This window comes from Peromyscus maniculatus, chromosome 5 (genome assembly GCF_049852395.1).
Source record: "Peromyscus maniculatus bairdii isolate BWxNUB_F1_BW_parent chromosome 5, HU_Pman_BW_mat_3.1, whole genome shotgun sequence".
Taxonomy (NCBI): Eukaryota; Metazoa; Chordata; class Mammalia; order Rodentia; family Cricetidae; genus Peromyscus; species Peromyscus maniculatus.
In genome coordinates, this window is record NC_134856.1 from 90,454,886 (window position 1) to 90,468,435 (window position 13,550).

Consider the following 13,550-nt stretch of genomic DNA (forward strand, 5'->3'; position numbering starts at 1 on the left):
CATGTTTTAGATGTTTTCCAGAAAACATCTGAGTGAGCAACCTGTTCATATAGTTCTGCTGTTTATATGCCTTGCAAATTATTGTTGGTTTATATGTGCATATGTGTGTGTGTGTATATATGTCTCTATACACACATATATATGTGCATGTGCATGCATGTGTGTACATGTGTGTATGTGTGTGTATGTATGTCTATATCTATACACACACATGTATATGTGTGTGTGTGTGTGTGTGTAGGCCAAAGGCCAATCTTGTGTCTATCTGGTCAGGTATGTTTTTCAAGACACTGTCACCACAATGTCACTCACTGGGACTTGGGGCTTTGCAGTTCAGCTAGGCTGGTGAGCTGGTGACATGTCTCCATCTCCCAGTTTGGGGATTACCAGGGTACACCTCCACTCCTGGCTTTCTTTCTTTCTTTCTTTTCTTTTTTTCTGTGGATTGTGAGGATCAAACTCAGGCCCCTGATTTCACCAACTGAGCTTTTCCCAGTCCTTGCAAATTATTTTGACCTCAATGACCATAGACTTCTTTATTCGGTAAGAAGCTTTGTTTCTTCCTGTAAGTATAGATTTGATGGTGTCAAGGGAATTCACTGCTGCTGGAATCAGGTGAGGATAGGTGTTTCCCTGTGGTCGAATTCAGGATGTCTTTGGAAGACTGTAGGAATCTTCTGAGCGCGTGCCTCACTCTAGCTCTTTTGCTTGACTGTCATCCTGGAGAGGAAGTGAGGGGATAAATAAACATTGGCAAAGTTAGGTCCTGAGGAGTTCCAGAGAAAGGACAGGGCCTGGGGATGCTGTGGGCCTCCTGTATCACTGCTGTGAGATCTCAGAGTTGCTTGTTTTCCCTTTGCTTGTGGTTGGTGGCATGAGAGACAGTTGTCTCTGGAAGAGCATTTTCCTGGAAGATGTTGCCACATGAACTTGTGAGTGGCCATGGGTAGTTTTCTATTGATCCAGCCAGAGGTTGAGCTTTAATGTGCACTGTGGATGATGGATGGATTTGATTTGATTTGATTTTGGAACTGAGAGCCTTCTGTTTGCTGTTTGGATGACAACCCCAGGGTAGAAACAGTTTCCTGTGAGTCATCTTTACCCTGCCTTGCATATTTTAACAGTGATTATCTCACTTGCCATGTCTGATTTATTTGTATAGGTTTATGTGTTTAGCTGAGAGGGGACGCAGGGAGGGAATGAAAACTCCCAGAAATCATTTTCATGTGTGATATGCGTGTGTGAGATTCCAGATGCACCTGTATGTGGTTGAGTGAACATGTGGGGAGCATGTGCATGTGGAGGTTGATATTGAGAATCATTCTCCACTGATCTTATAACTTATTTATTGAGGCGGGGTCTCTCAATCAAACTCAGAGTTGACCAATATGGCTAATCTTGCTAGACAACTTCTTCCAGGAAATCCCATCTCCAACCTTCAAGGCTAAAATTAAAAGTGGGCTGCTATGCCTATGTGACATTTTACATGGATGTCTGGAGATCCCAATTCTGGTCCTCTTGCTTGTGAGGCAAGCACTTTGACTACTGAGTGATCACCATGACCCCTCTTATATTTTTATTTATAAGGGAATTTCAAGAAATAGAGACAATAAATCACTCATCACCGAACATTTTCATTCCACTTTCAGTATAGGGCACTCTGCTAGGTGGGGATATATAAAACAGAATCCAGAAAACCTACCCCCAGAGATGAGGAGATGCCCTAAGGTCATGGTGTCCTAAGATATCATGAGGGTTGTGGAGGACAGTGCTCCTGAAGGGTGGGAGTACTCACTGGGGGGAGACCAGCAGCATATGGAGATGGGACAATGAAGTCAGATGTTGTGGGAATGACCATCAACATGGACTTAACCATAGTGATGAAGGAAAGCTCTCAGGGTACAGCTCAGATACAGGTGAAACTGACACCGAGATGGGGCTGAAATTAGCTGTGCACCCAGAAAAACATGATGGTTGTTCCATCCCAGTGCTTTAGCAAGCAGGGGCTGCCTTACACTGTAGTGTTTCCACTTCATACCGTAAGGAAAGTGCAGTAAGGAAACATGTATCAGCCATGGGAAATGATCAGTATGTTTCTATGCTCTTACAAGTTCTAAACCTCCATCCTTGAAAAGTAGTAGCATGATTTCTTAAAGAATGATTAGGGGCTGGGGACGTAGCTCAGTTGGTAGAGAGCTTGCCCAGCATGTTGAGTATCACTTAAACCCTACTGTAATCCCAGCAGGAGAAATCAAGAGCTCAGGGCCATCCTACGATAAACATCTAGTTTGAGGGTAGCCCTACCTACATGAGACCCTGCTTCAAAAACAACAACAAACCCATTCAAATTTTATTAATTAAACCAAAAGGATTGCTTTTGTTTTCCAGCTGGAGATATCCCTGTGCAGTATTGCCCCCAGCCCACCAATGGTGTGGTATATTTCCGAGCCTTTTCCAGCTTAAACACCCTTCCAGAGGAGTTGAGACCCTATGTGCCTCTCTTCTGCAATGTGCTGACCAAGTGAGTTGTAGAGCATAGTAGATGCACATCCATGCTGTTCAGCATATTTTTATGATGTTTATTAGTGTGTGTGTGTGTGTGTGTGTGTGTCTCCTTTGAGTATTTGTGTTATTTTCATGCCCTGATGGGTGTCACCTCCCAGGGAATTATTTTGTTTTTAAAACCTCCCAGGGGGGTTATTTGGTTTTTAAAACTTAGTGTTGTCACTGCCTATACAATGGTATTTGCTTTCTTATGGACATGTTTTCTCATTTTAAATACGTTACATTAACATATGAATCTAGAGAAGTGGGTAATACTTATGAAGGCATCTGTTCAGATGAATCACCGAAGATCTTGAACAAGGGGAATACACTTAATCAGGAAATAAGAACAATTCAGTGTAAGGAACAGCTGTAGCTTGAGGGCTGTCTGTCCAAGTGGACAGCCTCCTCCTGTCTCTGCTGTCTGTCCAGGTGGACAGCCTCCTCCTGTCTCTGCTGTCTGTCCAGGTGGACAGCCTCCTCCTGTCTCTGCTTTTCTCCTGACCTAACTTGGCAATGGCTGTTTTCCCCCACAGGCCAGCCTGTGGATAGATTAGAAATTGTATGTGAGTTTGTCTTGACAACTGCAGGCTTCCTCTCCTGCTATAGGACAGTAAAGGGAAACTGAGGCTGGAGAGATGGCCCAGCAGCGCTTGCTGCTCTTCCAGAGGCCCCAGGTTCTATCCCCAACACCCTCATGGTAGCTCACAACTGACTGTAAATCCAGTTCCAGGCATTCTGATGTCTTCCTGTGGTCTCTACAGGCACCAGGACACACGTGGTACACAGACATCCATGCAGGCAAATACTTAAACATATGAAATAATAGAATAAAAGAAAAAGTCGAGGAAACCTAAACCACCGTGCGCGGTGGCTGGGTGCTGCCCCTCGGTCTGATGTGCCCTTCATGGAGTTCAAGTTGCCTGCATGTTCCAAATGCTGCCTGGCTCTGGAGCCTATATGCTGGCTGAGGATTGGATTGCATGGAAAATGCATCTTTGACTTTTAGGAAGTTTTGTGCCAATTCTCAACCATTTTAATAGCTCCTAGTGTCTGTCCTTTTAACCCAGTTTTCAGGAGCACTTCACAGTAGTGCTCTGGGCTCAGATGGATAATATTTCTTCTAGATACATCAGTATACATATTCTACACATATTTCTCAGATTCCTCCACTCCATCACCAGATATTTGAGCAAATAAAGTATGTGCGAAAATATTTAGGGGGAAGAGAGCACTCATGACAACTGTACAAGCTGAAGACTGTAAAAGCACATGCATCCTGTTATCTTTAGCCGGACACTAACTGCTAAAGTCTAGCGTCCTGGATGCTGGATATGAGTTCCAAATGGAGAAGTGGATTTGTACCTCAGTGAGTAAGCACACTGAGTGGTTTATGCTAGCATGCATTCAGGAACAGTGACGTGTACAGGAGATAGGAGAGTGTACAATTGCGGTTATGAATTAGCATACATACCCTGTGCAGTTTTTGAAAATGATAGGCACAGGCAACTCTCATAACTCAGGTGCTTTTTTGCTCATCAGGCTGGGTTGTGGCATCCTTGACTACAGAGAGCAAGCTCAACAGATTGAGCTAAAGACAGGAGGCATGACCGTTTCACCCCATGTGCTCCCTGATGACTCACAGCTGGATACCTATGAGCAGGTAGCCTTTCACTCTCCATCACGGCTATAGTCAAAGGCTTGTCTCTACAGTGTCCTTAGTTTTAATGGTACCATAATTAATTTCGTCTTTTATATTTTTCCTTGGTGATGTAGGGTGTACTGTTTTCATCCCTCTGCCTGGAACGGAACCTGCCAGACATGATGCATCTGTGGAGTGAAATATTTAACAAGTAACTTTACTTGCACTGTGTATTAAAATAAGTGGGAGTTTAACATATCCAATTCTGAAATGCTTCCCCAAGGATTTTCTTCACTTGTCAGATTCTAGTCTGATTTTACTTGTAATTCCTAAGGACATAGAAAATTTTGAAAGGTACCGGATTACTCTGTAATAACTTTGCTGCTGTGTCAAACTGGAGCTGGGTCGGTCTCCAAGACTTCACTGTGTTTTTGTAGCCCATGCTTTGAAGAAGAAGAGCACTTCAAAGTGTTGGTGAAGATGGCTGCTCAGGAGCTCTCCAATGGCATTCCAGACTCGGGGCATCTCTATGCATCCCTCAGAGCGAGCAAGACGCTCACACCTGCAGGAGACTTGCAGGAGACCTTCGGTGGGATGGATCAGGTGGGCACTGGCAAGGACAGGTGCTTGTTCAGGATGAGCAAGGCTTCCTGGAATTGGTAATGTTCTCTGGTAATAAGTGATTTTATCTCAGAAAGCTAACCTTCTAAAAGCTGGATTTGGTAGCTTATGCTTATAATACCAGTGCTAAGAAGTCAAGGCAGACAGATTCCTGAGGATTGCTGGCCAGCCAGCCTAGCCTATGTAAGGAGTTCCAGGCCAGTGAGAGACAGTGTCTCATTAAAAAGGTGGGTGGATCCTGAGGAATGAGCTGAAGTTGTCCTCTGGCCTCCACATATACATGTTTGCACATATGGCTGTGAAAATACATTTACATACACACAGAGACTGAAACCAGAAGGCTAACTTTTTAACTTAATTCTGATTTTTTTGTTTTGTTTTGTTTTTAGTTTCTGGTTTCGGATACACAGACGGTTTCTCTGTGTATCCCTGGCTGTCCTGGAATTCACTTCTGTAGACCAAGCTGGCCTCGAACTCATTTACCTGCCTCTGCCTCCTGAGTGCTGGGATTAAAGACGTCTGCCACCACTGCCTGGCTAAATTCTGATTTCCAATTCCCAGACTTGATGGCAGAAAGTGTTGGTTTGAACTCACTTTCCTCTTGGTGCCATATGCTCCCTCAGCAGCACCCAAGTGATGCTGGCAGTAGACACGCATGTGCACCCCATACCAGGGCACATCTAGTGATCAGTCAGGACCTGGATCAGGGATGTTTGCATTTCAGACCTGTCCAGAGAAGAAATAAACAACTTGAAACTGAAAAATTACTACTAATGTAGAAATTGCAAGGTGCCAAAAAAAAATTGCTGTGCTCTGCAAACATATTTTCTATAACTGCCAAATTCTAGAGCATCACAAATACTCTTGTATTATTTTCCTGCCACTGTGATAAAATACCATAACCAAAGGCAATTTAAGGAAGAAGAGATCTATGTTAGCTTGTGGTTTCAGAGGGATAGAGTCCATGATGATGGGAAAGGCATGGCAATAGGAGGCAGAAGCAGAGGCCACATTTTCCTCCATACCCGGGAAGCAGAGAAAACAGGAAGTGGGTGAGGCTATAAACCCTCAAATCCCACCCCCACCAACTTACCCCCTCCAGCAAAGCAGCACATCCAAGGGGTCCTATAAATCTCCCCAAACAGCATCACCATCAGTGGACCAAGTATTCAGATACATGAGTCTACAGAGGACTTTTCTTATCCCAACCACCACGGCTGTCACCTAAAATTTGTTTGAATTGTGCAGTGTATTGACTGTGGGTGTGGTCTGACTCAGTATCTGCCTCCTATTGTCTAGGTCAGGTTGATGAAAAGAATTGCAGAAATGACAGACATCAAGCCCATCCTGAGAAAACTGCCCCGGATCAAGAAGTACCTACTAAACTGTGATAATATGAGGTGGGTGCCCCGATTGCTTCCAAACAGATCTTATGATTCACACCATTTCATAAAATATCATTTTTTCAATATTCTTTTTTGAAGATATAATTACCTAAATTTATCTTCAAAACAGAAAGTGTGTTGGTGTAGGTGTTAAGTTACAGGACTGCACCTAGACTTCAAAATAATGTTTTGTGGAAATGAAAAGAATAGCATTTTAATTTAATAATGGGTGTAGTGGAGAAGAAAGCGACTAATTTAAGTCTTGAACTACAAAGTAGGCTTATGGTACCAACTAAAAAGTTATTTGCTTTTAAAAGTAAGTATTTCATAAACAAGGAATCCGTGAGACCTAGTGAAGGTTATCTTACTCAAGACTGGTAGCCTATTAGGGTTTCCGTTGCTGTAATGAAACACCACAACCAAAAGCATTTGGGGAGGAACGGCTTTATTTGGCTTACATATCTATCCAGCGTCACAGTCCACTGAAGGAAGTCAAGACAGGAACTCAAGCAGGGCAGGAACCTGGAGGGAAGGACTGATAAGTCCATGGAGGGGTGCTTCTTACTGGCTCGTTCGTCAGGACTTGCTCAGCCTTCTTGAATAAAACTCAGGAACGCCAGCCCAGGGGTAGCCCCATCCACAATGGACTGAGCCCTCCCCCATCACTCACTAATTAAGAAAATGCCTTACAGCTGGATCTCATGGAGGCATTTTCTCAATTGAGGTTTTCTCATTTCAGTTGATGCTAGCTTGTGTCAAGTTGACATTTTAGCCAGGACAACCAGTGTCTTGTAGCAGTTTGTACACACTAAATTCGCTTTATGCATTCAGGCTTGAGGTGAATAAAAATGAAGTATCAGTAGTTTACGTGCAGTGTCTTGCTACCACTTGCTATCATATTCACTGATGATTAATGAGAAAATGCATAATTAAAGCTACTGTTTTGCATAGACTCCTGTCTCTTCCTCCAGTCAGTTCTCGAGAACCACTAACAGATGCCACAGGGCAGACTAGCCGCAAGAGTGGGGCCTGGTCATCCTCAGTGCTCCAGCCTTCAGTATCTTGTGGGCCTGGTTTGCACTTCCTTCCCTTTCACCCCAGGCCAGCTGAATTCAGTGCTTGCCCTTACACCCCAGGCTTTATTTAGTCCAGCATTCACCATGGTGCCCCAGGCCAGCCTGGCCCAGCAATTACTCTTACATCCCAGGCTAACTTTCCCCAGGATTCATTTTACACCCTAGCACTCACCTATACCCTAGGATGGCTTCCTCCTGTGTTCACCATAATACCCAAGACCAGCCTAGGGAACTTAGATTGTCTACTTCCTTCTCCATCAAACTGTCTCTGCAAGTTTCTTACATGCAATAATCAGTAATCTATACATGAAGTGAGTATAGAGCCCATCCGCAGTATTAATTAAATAGTGTCTGCTGTGAGTTAACTCCAAAAGGGGGAAACATGCATAATCTTCGTGATTCTCTCAAGTGGGGAGGAGTTTTGTAAAAGGATGTTTTAAAATGTTTTTGGCATCTTTAATTTCTGGTTTATGGAGCTGGAGAGAGGGCTCAGCTTTCAGAGCATTTGCTGCTCTTACCGAGGACTGGAATTCAGTTCCCAGCACCCACATTGAGCAGCTCACAATTGCCTGTAAGTCCAGCTCCAGAAAATCCAGTGTCTTCTCCTGGCCTCCATGGGCACCTGCACACATGTGCCTATACATAGAGTAAGATGTGTACATGGTTTCTATTTTTAATTCTCTATTTTAGAACAAGTTTGTAGTTTCAGAATTCTTTTGTGGATAGTCATGATTTTAAGTTTTCTGCTTTTTTGTTATAAATCTGAGGCATTGATGGAAGCTGCTAGTGTTCATGTTCTTGATTTTGCTCTTCAGAGAACCTTTGTGTTCACAGCTGTGAGGGAGTGACATGGATGTCACATGGACCACACTGATGTTAAAGCTACTCTAGAGAATGAGACAGCTGCATGATTTCTACATCTGGATACTGTTTCTTTTAAAGATTTTTTTAGTGTTTTATAACAAAAACAATGTTAATCACTTCACATTTCTGTGTCATTTGTACAAGAATATGATGTTAGTAAAATAATGGTTAGGTGATTTTACATGTACACAATTCTTTTCTGCAGATGCTCAGTCAATGCCACATCTCAGCAGATGCCTCAGGCAGAGAAAGAGGTGGAAAACTTTCTTAGAAATATTGGCCGCAGCAAAAAGGAACGGAAACCCGTCCGTCCACATATTGTCGAGGTAACAGAAACCATGTCACCTAGTCTCAGTGCATGAGATATATAGGAATTAATATCCTTATGGTTATATTTGGAGATGTAGGTGTATGGGAGGATTAAGTGACTTAGTCAACCTAGTTAAGTGAATTCAGACCCTTGATTTGGTCTTCAACCCTACATCATGTAGTTTTGTTCATGCTTTGAGGTGAGCTTTCTCCTCATAGAGAAGAGCACACTTTGTCGTGGAGTGTAGTAATAAATAAAGAGACAAAAACCATGATCCAATTAAATTGCTCCCTGCATTTTGTTAGGCTTGGAATCAGACACAAATTGGTAAAAAGCTTTATCAGTGCAGATCATGCAGGAATTATTTTAGTGTCTTCTCTGCTGTGGTTACATGTCCCTTCTTCCTTTTGTCATTTGGTGTCTCTGTCTCTTTGTCCTCTTCATTCCCCTGGGAAGGGAAACCACACAGAAGTAACCCACTGTTCCTTTGGGCGTCTGTCTATAGCCTGTTCGCCATAACCTCATGCTTTGGAAGATACAGGGATTCTTTGGTCATTGTTTTTGTTGTTGCTGCTGTTACTTTTATTTCCACGTGTGAATGAATGTATGTGTGTGAGCATGAGTGTGCCACAGTGCATGTGAAGGTCATAGACAACTTGTAGGAATCAGTTGTCTCTTTCCACCTTGCAGGCCCAGACCTGTTGAGTCATCTCATTGGCTCTGAAAGACACAGTTTTATGACTAGAAATAGTTTTCTTCATTGACTATTTGAAAAATGTGCTTAAAATTTCACTGCTTTACAACATGAAGCCTGTGTGCCTTAGCTAATCCATGTAAGGAACTCTGTGAACTTTATAGTGCCTATACCTCCTTAACTATTTCAAGTAAGTTTTTCTTCATTCTTGGACACTTTTTATTTTCAGAAACCTACACAAAGTGGCCCCAGTGGCAGTGCACACGTTAACGGCTCCCAGATCGTCAGAAAGCTGATAACAGTGAGTGACCACAGACTGTCAGGCTTCTTACTGTGTGCTCGAGCAACCTCAGATTATCAGCATTCTTCTAGTGGGTCCTTTCCAGGACCGGACTGTGCAACCTCACACTTGGGGATTCACTGTCTCTTGCCTTTTCTTTTGAGACAGCCCAGAATGGGTATCATAGTTCTTAATAAGCCTCTACTTAGTCTGCCAAATGGTCTCATCACTTCTCAATTTACCCTCATTTTAATGTAGTTTATGGTGCTTAAATCACAGCAGCGGCCTCCAGTCAGGCAGTGGCATCAATCCCCTTGTACTCTCTGGTTTCCACAATGATGCTTCTTGGTCTGTTTCTTTGTAGAATATGGCAGTTTAATGTGTTCCTGGAAAATCAGCCTCACTCGGGAATGCTTTTAATTTAATAGTAATTGCATTTTAATGCATCTTACCAAATGTGGAGTGTTTCTTGTTAGTCCATAAGTATACTATTATGTGAATTTCTATTGTGCCGGCCTTAGCAGAGCCTTGCTAGTGACTCCCATGGAGAAGGAGATGCTGGGGAGGTGGAGACTGGGTTTACTGTGGACCACATTTTGTTGTGCAGTCTAATCTGACCCATAGGCCTCTCTGCCCATCAGGACCCCACCTTCAAACCCTGCCAGATGAAGACACATTTTGTGCTGCCCTTCCCTGTGAATTATGTTGGCGAGTGTGTCAGAACTGTCCCCTATGCTGATCCGGATCATGCCAGGTAGGAGGAGGGGTAGAGGTGCATCCCCTCTCTCACATCTGGACTACAATAAAATTGTTTATCCAGCATGATAGAAGGTAGAAAGGGGACTGGCTGGAGAGATGGCTTTGTTGGTAGAGTGCGAAAACCTGAGTTGATATTCCCAGTACCCACAGAAAAGCCAGATGTGGTGGCATCTGTAACCCCAGTGCCACAGAGGCAGAGACAGGCAGACTTCTGGAACTCATTGACCAATCAGTCTAGCCAAATCAGTGTACTCCAGGCTCGGTGAGAAATCCTGCCTCCAATAATAAAGAGTATTCTATCAGAAGAATGGCCATGATAGCTGAACTTTCAGTTACAAATGAATTAGTTTACTAAATAGCATATAACAATTAGAAATAAAAGAACAAATAGCAAGCAGTTGACAGCAGAATATCAAACCCTGCACTTAAAATATCTAGAAGTGACTGGATAAGCATTGCCAAAGCTGTCAGCTAGTGTCCAGATTCAAAGTCTTGCCAGTGATTTCCCCTTGTGAGACTTCCAGCTGTTCTCGGGGCACAATGTTTTTAATGCCCTTTTGACTGTTCTCTATTGTCCTTGTCATAGGGCCAGGGTGGCCGGCTTGCCCCAGGACACTAGGTCTTAGAGGACACTTGAGATAAGCACTCTTGAGTCTGAGACAAGGGAACCTACCCTGTACCCAGAGTCAGCTCTCAGCAAACACAAGCAGCACATGACAGTTAACTGATGTGATTTATAATACAGAGACTGAGTGAGGAAGATACTCACCACTGACTTCTGACCTACACACACACACACACACACATCCACTAATCACCCTGAAGACTATCAGCAAGGATGTTAACAAGGGCATAAAGCCACCAGGAAGAAAAACAAGACAGTGTATTAGTAACTACAGAAGGGAGTTTATTATGGTTCACGGCTAGAAGCTACATTCTATCAGGATGAGGAAGCCATGGCAGCAGGACCCTGAAACATCTCATCTTGTGTCCACAGCCAGGAAGCAGAGAGCAGTGGATGCTGGTGCTCAGTTCCCCTCTCCTTTTTATACAGTCTGGGACCCCAGCCCATGGGACGGTGCTACTCACGTTTGGGTTCAGTCTTCCCACTTCAAGAAACTCAGTCTAGAAACTCCTACACATATGTGTCCCCTCAAGCTGACAGTTGATATTAGCCATCTAGATGCAGCATGTGAGAGTTGCAGGGAAATTTTGAAAGTGGCAGATAGAGGTACATGGATAGGGTACCTACCTGTCCTGCAGAGGGACAGATCCACACAAGGAGAAAGACAGTCTGCCCTGAAGCCCTGAAGTGGTAGCAACCCAGACTGATGCATCTCAGAAAGCAAGGCCATCGAGAATGCGGGACAGTTCCAGATTCCTCTGAGGAATGGTTAGACTCCAGGCTCTGCCCTACCTCAGAAGCTTAGAAAGGCCCTCGCTGATAGAAAAGTCAGAGTGCCTTGGAAGCCGGCCTACTGTCTATGACCTTACAATCTAACCAGACTGTATTTTCCTTTTCTCATCCACCCCATTTCTTGACATTGGTTTTTATGTTACACTTTCTATGAGTCATGCTCTAACTTGTTTTTTGCTCCCTCTATTTCAGTCTTAAGATCCTTGCCCGTCTAATGACGGCTAAATTCTTGCATACAGAAATTCGAGAAAAAGGAGGTGCTTATGGTGGAGGTGCTAAACTCAGCCACAGTGGGATTTTCACGCTTTACTCTTACAGGTGAGTTTCTGAGTTGTCATGTTTCCCATGTGAGAGCACCCACATTCCAGCCACTGGCTCCATTCACTCAGAATGTCGCCATTCTATGTGAATGTTAGTACAATGAAGGTTACATCTGTTTATTTGGTCCCCATCTTGAGCAACTAACCACCAGACTGTATCTTTCTTATGCCAAGGAACAGACACAGTAGTGTAAGGGTTGTGTTGTTGAATTGTTTACCTTAGACAAAATTCTAGCTTCATAATCAGCATGTTTCCGTAGAATGCAATCAGAGTGCTTTCTGAACTTACTTCTGTTGTGGGAACCTAAGCAAGATATGGTTCTCTTGGGTTTTCACAGGTGTGGGACTATTGCCATTTCTGTGAATGTTTAGTCTCTCAGGCACTGTTCCCTGAAGTCTTGGATGCCAGCCTGCTAAGAGCAAGGCCTTGCCACTGATGCCATTCTCCATGTCCTGATTGTGCGTTAGAACTGCACTTTAGACAGGGAGAGTCCCACTGACAAATCTGCAGGTCCTTGATGGTGAGCTTAAAGAGCTAAGAGGAGCATTGGACACAAGAAAGTATTCCAGAAATATATACACCACCACCACCACCACCACCACCACCCCACCACCCCACCCCCTACCACCCCCACCCCGCTCTAGCTCATTTCTGGATTATTCTAGGTCTGTCTTGGGGAAGTCAGGGCAGGTTTAATGTGTATCTTCTCTGGCTCTTCTATAATGTCTTGCTATTCCTGACACCCCACCATCCATGTGACTTCCTCTCTAGATGAAGTCACAGTCGAGCAGCGAGGTAAGCAGGTGAACTGTGGTATTCAATATAGAGGGAGTGTGTTGTGAGGCTGCCTGGGTCAGATGTAAATATCTCCAGGGACATTGCTCTGTCAGTGGGCTGTGTAGAATGTAGACTCTCAGAAAGAAAAAAATTAAAAATGTTAAATCCACATGATTATCATCCATTTTCCCCCCTCTGATATAATGCTTCAGTTTTGGCTCTTTTGGGTTCCCAGGGATCCAAACTCCATAGAAACACTCCAATCTTTTGGGAAGGCTGTAGACTGGGCTAAATCTGGGAAGTTCACACAGCAGGACATCGATGAAGCCAAGCTTTCTGTTTTCTCTGCTGTGGATTCTCCTGTTGCTCCTTCGGATAAAGGTATTTTAAGTCTTGGTAACCTGGGTAACCTGGGTTTCCGGGGGCAGAATTCCAGACAGTTTTCATAGTCATGTGTCTCTTGACTCACCTGAATGAAACCCAGTAGTGTAGCAGGAATCTTAGAGAGTCTTATTAATAAAATCAAACCCGGGGCCAGTTATTGGGGTGAAATGCTGGATGGTCAGAGAGACAGAACAAGCCACAGCTAACCTCACCTGGCCAGCTTCTCAGCTGGTCTTGTTTCCTCAGACTGGAAGCCTCTGTGTTCTCATATCTGAATGGGTCTCAGCTGAACTGCTGCTCAAAGACCTGAATGCTTAACCAGCCCAAATGCTTAACCAGGCCAAAATGCTTGTTTCTGGTCTTCACGCCTTATATATCTTTCCTTTCTACCATCACTCCCTGGGATTAAAGACCTGTGTCACCATGCCTGCCCATTTCCAATGTGGCCTTGAACTCACAGAGATCCAGAGGGATTT

General features: G+C 43.9%; 1 protein-coding gene across 2 annotated transcripts in view; it reads left to right on the forward strand.

Moving 5' to 3' along the window:
- Pitrm1 (pitrilysin metallopeptidase 1) overlaps positions 1-13,550 on the forward strand; it is a 33,949-nt gene that overhangs the window by 18,912 nt on the left and 1,487 nt on the right. For both annotated transcript variants that reach the window (XM_006987842.4, XM_006987843.4), the window contains exons 16-25: positions 2,389-2,521; positions 4,087-4,207; positions 4,321-4,397; positions 4,624-4,789; positions 6,107-6,207; positions 8,338-8,458; positions 9,366-9,437; positions 10,058-10,170; positions 11,785-11,910; positions 12,926-13,071. In XM_006987842.4, the coding sequence (XP_006987904.1) occupies positions 2,389-2,521; positions 4,087-4,207; positions 4,321-4,397; positions 4,624-4,789; positions 6,107-6,207; positions 8,338-8,458; positions 9,366-9,437; positions 10,058-10,170; positions 11,785-11,910; positions 12,926-13,071 (1,176 nt within the window). The remainder of the gene's footprint in view (positions 1-2,388; positions 2,522-4,086; positions 4,208-4,320; positions 4,398-4,623; positions 4,790-6,106; positions 6,208-8,337; positions 8,459-9,365; positions 9,438-10,057; positions 10,171-11,784; positions 11,911-12,925; positions 13,072-13,550) is intronic.